The following is a 9752-nucleotide window of genomic DNA, read 5'->3' as shown; positions in this document are numbered from 1 at the left end:
TAATTCTGTGGATACATAAAGACCAGCAAATATTAGAACCCTACTTAAGGATTAAAAAAATACAAAACATTAAATTCAATGAGAGTTTAGTGCAGGCAAAGGAAAGAAGAACATAGTCAGGGAGGGCTCAATTTGAAAATATTTGATTATGTCAAGTGTCTGAAGCAAAATTGGCATAGGTGAAGACAATAATGATTAGCTTGCTTGCATAAGTTGTCTTTACATCATTTTCTATTTCTTAATATAAAATGGAAATCATTCATAATGACACATTTAAAATGACCACTAAATCACTTTTATTATGGGAATGAATATTGATATAAAAACAATCTATAAGGAAAGTTGTCATTCTATCAAAAGTCTTATGGATGAGGATATCATTGGAACAGATTTATTGTTCTAAATGTTGTTTAGAGCAAAATCTGAGATACACAAAGACAATCATTGTTATGTGATTTCTATGAAGAGAAAAAGGGAAATAAAATTTTCACCTATGGTGATTGAGAATATTAATTTGGTTCTGGATATTAATTTGGAAATTGTTAAAAACTAAAATCTCAAATAGTCATTGACATAGCATCATTTGGTAACTCTGTCTTTTATAACTACTTGTATGAGTAAGATGGATGGAATTTTCTGTTCTTTTTTATACTCATGGAGCAAAAAGAATGCCTTCTGGTTTTGTCCTTAAATTTCTAAGAGTTTTTTTTTTTTAATTTACTGAGATGGAACTATCACTATTAGCAAATAATTTGATAACTTCTCTCAAGTTCCATATGTGATTAACAAAAGATAAAAGACATGTCAAGACAGAGTGACTCCCTAATTTTAAATATGCTCATTAGTTGGTCAGATAATATGATACACTACCTACCTGTGGCCAAAGTGTCTACTTAATTTAACAATTTCCTTTGGAAAACTTTCCTGATTGCATTTTTAACATCTTTGTTCCGCAGGCTATAAATAAAAGGGTTTAACATAGGACTCACAAAGATATAAAACACGGCAACAATTTTGCTCTGTTCTACAGATGTCTCAGAAGGGGGTCTTAGGTGCATGCAGAACAGAGTCCCATAAAAGATGGTGACAGCCGTCAAATGGGACCCACAGGTGGAGAAGGCTTTGCGCCTGCCCTCAGCAGAGTGGATGCGCAGAATGGTGGAGAAAATGAAAATGTATGAGATGAGAATGATGGCTAGAGAACAGGTGAGATTGAAACCAGCCACCACAAACATGGCAGTTTCTTTGACATAAGTATCTGAGCAGGCAAGGACTATGAGAGGTGGGTCTGCACAGTAAAAGTGGTTGATTTCATTGGGTCCACAGAAGGAGAGGCGAAGCATCAGGATGGTCTGTGCCAGACCATTCACAAAGCCATAAATATAAGGGGTGGCAACGAGAGAGAAGCAGACACACCTGGACATCTTGCTGCCATACAACAGGGGTTTGCAGATGGCCACGTAGCGGTCATAGGCCATCACTGTGAGCATATAATAATCGGTGATCACCAGGGCAATGAAAAAGTGGAATTGCAGAAGGCAACCCAGGAAGGAAATGGCTTTTCTCTTGGATAAGAAATGAACCAGCATCTGTGGAGCGACACTGGTGGTATAACAGAGGTCCACAAAAGAGAGATGACTGAGGAAGAAGTACATTGGAGTGTGAAGTTTTGAGTCACTTCTGATTAACAAAATCATGCTAACATTGCCAAGCACTGTGATAAGGTAGATGACTAGGAAGACCACAAAAAGGACAGGCTGTAACTCAGCTTGATCTGTCAGTCCCAGGAGAATAAACTCAGTCACTGCTGTGTAGTTGTTCTTTAACATTGTGTGTGCGTGGCTTCAAATGAGGGCTAAAAGAAGGGAAATGAAAATGCATGTCTCTTGTCACATATCTGTTACCCCCATCATGTCATCTGATAAGTCTTCCCCAAAACTTGTAAACATTTGTGACATTAAAAATAGCTTAGTCAGTATGCAATTGATATTTTAACATCTACATTAGGGCAGCTCAGGTGGCTCAGCGGTTTAGCGCCACCTTCTGCCCAGGGTGTGATCCTGGAAACCCGGGATCGAGTCCTAAATCAGGCTCCCTGCATGGAGCCTGCTTCTCCCTCTGCCTGTGTCTCTGCCTCCCTCTCTCTCTGTGTCTCTTACGAATAAATAAATAAAATCTTTAAAAAAAAATCTACATTAATATACAGCTCCTTTTATAAAGGCAGTAATATTTTAAATGCTTTCCTGAAAGTCTTCACATTGAAAAGACTTTACCTTATCTGCAAGATTTAGTACATTAGTTCACTTACAATTTCCTTAAACGTTGCTTTTTTGTGTGGAGGGGGGGGAGTGGCAATCTTTTGTTTCTTAGTATATTTTTGATGTGGTATATAAATCATCATCTGTTTTGCACAACTGAATCGAATGATGCATATACCTGTAGAACGAGGTTTTGTCCTCCTGCCCCTCTCGACTCAAGATCATTTCAAGCATTTTTCCCACTCTGCAATGCATGTCCTTCCCTTTATGTGTCTTCTGCTCAGGTGGTCCTCATAGCACCAAATCTTACTTAACTTTTAAGATATGATATGCATATGCATATGATTTCCTTTGTTTTGTTTATTAATGCCAAATATCAGGGCCAAAATTTGGTTCATGTGGCACAAAAGTCAATTATGTTTCTGGTATAAAAAAAGATACATATATAGTACATAAATATATATGTATGTATCTATAAGATAGATACATACATACATATGTATTTGTGATCCCCTTCCTTGGAGGAGAGATTAGGGAAGACATGTATTAAAAGGCTCCCTGGTATGGGGGAGGAGAAAATAATGAAGAAAAGATTAACAAGCATATTCACACTTTACAATACTTTTATTGTAACTCTACCTCTTTTTAACTCTTACAAAAATTAAGAAAAAATATATAACCTAAATTATATTTAAGGTTTTCAATATATGTAAATGATACTACTGGAATAATAATCATATTAATCATACAACTGAGACAAGACATAAGATACCCTCAAGTGCATCTCCCCAGTTGTCTGTAGGATAAAAATACCATAAAGACCATTGTGGAAAACCTACACCATCCTTCAGTAACAAACCCAGGTATGGCAATATTATGTTGCCTTCTACTAATAGGTACAAAGCCAAGGAAGGACGAGGGTCACTTTGTAAGGCATTTTGTAAATGCCTCCACCTTCTCGTGCATTGCATTATCCAATTCTACACATGTGGACTTTGGACTTATTTGTCCAGGATAATAAAATGCAAGACAAATCACCTAAATCAATGTAATCATAATTACTTTGTAAATTCTAACCTAACTTCTTAAGATTAGAGTAATTATCATAATAGACAAGTACTCTTTGATGCTGGGATGGCATTTGAATGAATATCTACTCACTGACATATAAATCAAGTGTCCATATAATTAAAGTGTCTATTTGTTACTGTGGGTTAATGATGCAATGCAAGCTTAAACATATCAGATAATTTAGCTGAGTACTTCATGACAACGACTTTCCTTTAATGAAACAAAACACAAAGTGCTACATGATTTCAACAAAAACTCAGAGACAGATATTTATAGGGAGACAGATGTGGCTCTGGGGACACACGAGGCTTTGCATTCTTGACATTCACCCTCACCCTGAGGCTCTCTCAAATAGATGCTTGTGGCACTATTCAGGCACCCAAAGATTGTAGAAGGTTGGTCTTTTTTTTTTTTTTTTTTAAGAAGGCTGATGTCTCCTGATAGGTGGTCATCATTCAGTTAGAAGTGGAAAAGATTCAGTGAAGGCATCTCCATGAAATGCATTTTTAATTAACTTTATTTAAATAATTAATGTAGATCATAAACCTAAGAGTGGCTACTCTCTATGAAGGGGTAAGGAGCATTATACAATAGAATGCTTATAATTATGAAAAGTAGCATCATTACTTTGGAAGCTATTTAACACAACTCCCTAATTTTCTTCATGAAGTAAGAGAAAATATTCATAGCTAGGTTTTGAGAGTCATCAAAGTCAACAGATATTGAGAGTCCTCAGGGAGACCACCTCACCAGAAAACCCACATATCCAATTCCTAGCTATGGGGATTGACCAAGTTACTCATCTCTCTGTGTCTAAATTTCCTCATGCATAAAATTTGGTTCTCATAGCAACTCCTTTCTATGAGGTTTTTGTTTTTTTTTTTTTTTTCAGATAAAACTTCAAATATGTCTGACGTGTAAAAAGTACTTAGGTTGTAGCTATTATTATATTGGGTACAAAATCCGGTCTCATCTTAAATAAGACAAAACCCAAAGTGTGATTCCAGGGATAAGAGTTTATCTAATCATTACCCATAGCCTCAGTGACACCTAGAACAATGCTTTCCCAAATGAAGCCAATCAATCATTATATATGGAATGAATATTCTCTCTGGTCAGTTTTGTTTTCATTTGAACTACTACTCTACTGAACATTTATAAATACTTGTACTTTTAGAAGATCACTAAAATTTAAATCAAGGGGTTTGTTAATTCATCATGTTTCAGCCCATAATTTTTTTGTTGTTGTTGAGTAAAAGATTTATTTCCTCCTTCCAAGATATATTTTCACAATACCACAACCTACCTCTGCAAGAAGTGTGATTTCCCAATGCTAGTGTGAATAGAAAGACCTGAGGATTTTATAACAGAATTGTCATATAGGGATCAAATCCCTATGGTTTAATTATTTCTAGCAGCAAGTCATTCAGACTATGTACAGCCACTATCTTATTCTCTTGCAAATCCTAACTAAGCTCACTGAGAATATGATTTGGATCCACTACCAACAGGGAATCAAATCTCCTGAGAATCATAAAGCCATGGGATTCATCATTTATTTTAAGTTATGGTTGAATATCTTACTATTTTTTGACTGGGGGAGTACTACAACATGTAAAGTAGAATGATACCTGGTATATAGAGTGGTTTTGGAATCTGGAATGCCATTGGTAGATCGACTCATTTCTGTTGAACTTGGACAAGTTATTTATTAATTCTGAGCTTTGTGCTTTGACTTTTTAACAGAACAATAACATATAACTATGTATATACCATGGGAACATTATGGATATACAGGTAATGTAGATGTGCTTGCTGGTAATTCTTACCTCACCCCTTTTGTCTTTTCTTCTCTTTCTCCCTTTACCCCCTCAAGTTAAACCCTTATGGATCACACCAATAGAGCTCCTTGGGTGTCCAGATTCAGGTGAGTTTGGCCAATGCCAGAAATCAGCAGGATATCAGAGGTGGGAGAAAGAGAAAAAGAGCTCTATTTACTTCCCATTTTCTCCCAGATGCACAATGGAGGTGCTAGAATGGCTGCATCCTTCCAAGCAAAACTCCTCCTGAGCTGTGTGTTGGGAAAGAGGGTGGCCAGGGACTTGCTTCCTGCTTCTAGCTCTCTTTGGGTGGTGGTTGTGGTCACTGCATGCTTATTTCAGAACAGAGGATGGGCTCTATTTTCTGCTGCTAGCTTCCAGATGCTGCAACTTCTTTGATCAATTTCTGTAGTTTTGCCTATATTCTGTGTCCTTTCACTAAATTCTCTCCAGGTAAACAGTCTGAGTGAAATGTTGTTTTATGCTGTGTCCCTAACACAGGCCTGAGCAGTATGTGGTAGTTCTTCAATACTGTTGCAATGGAAGTAGTAGCAGCAAGAATGATTATTCATTTTGTTATAGTTTTGGGATAGATCTGGGTTTTGAAGATTCTGGCCTGGAGCTCAAAAAAGACCGTTGAGTTACCCTCTTTCTGGATCCTGAATCAACTGAGGACTACACATAGGAGTCAGCTATTGTTCATAGCAGCATTGTTGCAGGTAGAATTGGATTTAACAATGTGGCTTAAACATGCTTTTCTGTTCCTTCCTTCTGAAATGAAGTCACCTAGCACAACTCTTGGTCCCTCTTTACCTTTCCAGAGTTATGGCCAGTCACCACACCTGATTGAGTTGAGACATGTTCATGAATCACATAGAGAATTGGATGCCTTGTATTGTCTGTGTGGCAGCAGCAAAAAATCCTTTCCATAATCTCACCCATTTCCACTCACCCTACTTAGATAAGTGTGTGTGGGATGTAGTAAGAGGAATCCAAAAAGTCCTTTAAAACTTTTCCTCCAAAACATTTAGAAACCTCTGTCTCAATCCTTATTACCACAGTTGACACATTCTTTCATCTGTTTATGCATTCCAGAAACATCTGGTTATTCTTGACTTTCTGCTTTCATTCCCATTCCCTTCAAAGATTATCTTCTTGACTTCTATTTTTTTTTTTTAAGATTTTATTTATTTATCTGAAAGAGACACAGAGAGAAAGCATGAGTGGAGAGAAGGGGAAGCAGACTCCCTGCTGACCAGGCAGCCCAAAGCAGGGCTTCATCTGTAAGAAATAAATTATATCTATATTACAGGGATATTGTAGGTATTAAATAGAGTTTACTTTTTCTTGGTAATGAAGAAGGATGTTCATTTTAAAATGCTTAGCACACTAGTGGCTGGTACCTAGAAATACTCAAGAAATGAGAGTAGCTGCCATCATAACTGAGTTGTAAATTTGCATGCTCCACCAACAGATAATGTAAAGTAAATGTGAAAAAAATGTAACTTTAAAAATTCTCTGTATTGTTTAGTTTTTCCTTTGGAAACAATTCTGCTGAGCAGATATGTGGCAAAACAAGATTCAAAGTATTTTTTTTATAGTGAATCTGCTAGAAAACCAAATAACCATATTTGTCTAGAGTCAATTTATGAAAATCCAGAGATAATTTCAACTATCAAAGCATGTATACAGAGTGTATAATGTTGACATTGATTGTAAAAAACATCTGCAAGGTCATGAACAATAGGTCAATTATCATAAGAATGATGAGCAATTCAAATTTCTAAAATGAATACAATGGTCATCTTAAATGAGGAAACACAATCTTTTATCCAGATATTATAACAATTTCTTTTTACCAACATATTTTATGAAGGATTTGATGGTAGCATGGATTTAGAACTATTAAAAAATATAAGGGATAATTATATTATACTAGAGCTTCTACCCATCTCAACAAATCAACTAGACAGAAAAACATTTTCAGAATGACAAAGAGTATATATTGAGTTTTTGTTTGTTTGTTTGTCAATTTGTTTAACTAGCAGGATTTCTGCCCACCTGACAAGTAAAGGTCTTTTATTTACTCTTTGTATGTTTATAGCAACTTATATATACATATTTTGCATATTTCTCTTATATTTTCAGAAGAAAATGTAATGATAAAATATCTTTGTCATATTACCGAAGTCCTTATTTCAAGATATAATTACATATCACATAGACTTGCAATGTATGACTTTTAAGAGGAGCTTTGGACTTAAACCATCAAAATTTAAATAAACTCTTTGATTGATCTTTCACTTTAGATGAATGCCTAGTCTTTCAAATTTTAATCTTTTTTCCCTTTTATGACTTATGAGGCCCTTTATCGCTAGAGTCTTATCACTGATTTGAATCCATTATGCTTGTGCTTCCCTTTGGTCTTTTTTGGCCTCTAATCTACATGATTGCTTTGCTGGACTCCACCAGGAAAAGTGCATCTTGCACTCTTTAATCTTTCTTGGCCAGAAACAGCCTTCTATGTCTTCCCAGCTGACCCAGCTGCACCTTGGCTCTTGAGGAAACTATAGGCCCCCACTTAGGATCTGCTTCTTAGATTCTTTCAGACATGGCCTGAGAATGCTGCTATGTAGTACTCAGCCTCACTGATGCAACACTCCTCAGGTTCATCTCTTAAATATTTTTGTACTCCCCTATAAGGGGATGCAGAAAATTTGAAATTTGGGTGCTGCCCATGCCCCATGGAAACCAAAGAATCTGTGGAAACATTAAGTCAAGTCCAAGGAGCAACCATTTAAGTAAGCTAATCCCAAAGCCTACTTTTCCTTGGCTACCTGACATGTTGATTCAGAAAAAAAGCCCACAGCAAGGAGATCAGGAGAGCCAGTCTGAGAGTGAACTCCTAAGGCCCTAAATCTTCTTTTCTTTTTCTTTTTCTTCTCTTTCACTTTCTTTTTATTTTTTTTTAATTCACTCATTAGTATGCCTATGCTAAAGGACCAGGCTTTGGCTCTTTACTTTCTCTCCATGATAATCTACATCTTTTGATGTCAAGCATTAATGGCAGATGAACTTCAGAGGAGGAAAATCAGCTCAATCATATGAAAGATACAATATTATTTTTGTTATTCATAATGGTATTATTATGAACCTGGTCCAGAACTACTAGGACTTTCTCTCCTTTCAAATTCTAACATAGTTAAGACCCAAAGAGGAAATATTATATGAGTATAATATTATATATCAGGAATTAAAAACTAAACATATTGTTTAAGTGTCCACACTAACAAGTCTGAACCAGTTTCATTCAAACTAACCTTTCCATGAGACCTGAGAGTCTAAAAATGTATTCCCTGCAACTTGCAATTTAATTCACAAGAAGAAATGATCTTAGATTACTAAATGAAAATGAAATAAGCTGCTGTTTACATGGAAGGCCACCAAGTCACAACCATCTGCATAGTTTTGTTGTTTGAGTATTCATCAGTAATTCTTCACCAAACATCAATTGTGCACCCAAAATGCTGTATAGATCTCTCCAGGAGATGGCAAATGAAATTGACAAGAATTATGTCCCCAGAGCACTGCCTGTCCTGTAAAAGAAATAGGGAGGTTATAAAAGGAGACAAATACCACAAGAGAGACAGAGAAAACCACCAATGGCATCTCCAAGGGGAAATACTATCCCAGCTGAGAATATGATGAGTAGAGTCATGGCAGAGAGCTTTTCATTATGAAGAATGCAATACCTTTTTACTTAGCCTAGAATGAATCTCCCTATCAAAATTGATACCCCCTGTTTTTCACATTTAATAAAAGATACTGCATGCATCTAAAGATTAACCCATAATTTAAGATCCCATCCATTAAGAAATTACTTCTGTCTTTTGTAAACATCCCCAGAGGGAATCCTAAGGATGTCCCATAGGTGATTTCCTGATGAATGTTTCAGGGATGAGTCATCCATAGTTAATCATTCAGGTATAAATCCTTCCACTTTGGGGACCTTCCAGGAGGCTTGGAAATTACTATCCCTCCACAGGTAAGTCTGACAGTTCTGAAAATCAAGAACTTCTAATACATTTTATTTGATTTTTTACCATCTTCTCTTTTTAATGTAAAATGGAATTATTAGGGGCACCTGGGTGGCTCAGTGGTTGAGCTTTGGCCTTTGGCTAAGGTCATGATCTCAGGATCCTGGGATAGAGTCACGCAGGAAGCCTGCTTCACCCTGCCTTTGTCTCTGTCTCTCTCTGTGTGTCTCTCATGAATAAAATAATAAAAATCTTTTTAAAAAATAAAAAATAAAATAAAATGGAATTATTAGTGATTATAAGAATTGCCACATTAAGACAAAACTATAGGCAGGCAGACTCAGACTCTTTCTGACAAAGACAGATTATGACTGGTAGTATATTAAATCAAGCCTTGCAACCATCCCAAACTTAGTTACAAATCCATTTCACAATACAGCTAAGATTTAGATAAGCTTACATGTTGAGCTTTAGCCAATCCTTGGATTTCAAAAAATCTGTACATCACACTTCCCTTTTAACTTTTCCACCTCCAAGCCTAGAGCCTTAGAATTTGGCACAAGAAA

The 9752-nt window shown here is 36.2% G+C and overlaps 1 protein-coding gene across 1 annotated transcript; it reads right to left on the bottom strand.

Annotated features, from left to right (window-relative positions):
• Nucleotides 1–893: 893 nt before the first annotated feature.
• On the bottom strand, nucleotides 894–1829 carry OR5M13C (olfactory receptor family 5 subfamily M member 13C). Its single transcript, NM_001388938.1, has one exon. The coding sequence runs from the start codon at nucleotides 1827–1829 to the stop codon at nucleotides 894–896; it is 936 nt and encodes a 311-aa protein (NP_001375867.1).
• Between the last annotated feature and the right edge of the window lie 7923 nt (nucleotides 1830–9752).

The sequence above is a fragment of the Canis lupus genome, chromosome 18, assembly GCF_011100685.1.
Source record: "Canis lupus familiaris isolate Mischka breed German Shepherd chromosome 18, alternate assembly UU_Cfam_GSD_1.0, whole genome shotgun sequence".
NCBI classification, from domain to species: Eukaryota; Metazoa; Chordata; class Mammalia; order Carnivora; family Canidae; genus Canis; species Canis lupus.
The sequence above is the reverse complement of the archived record's forward strand: the minus strand, read 5'-3'. Positions and strand labels throughout refer to the sequence as shown.

Coding starts and splice junctions, on each gene's coding strand:
- OR5M13C (NM_001388938.1), bottom strand. CDS start 1,829: ATGTTAAAGAACAACTACACAGCAGTGACTGAGTTTATTCTCCTGGGA.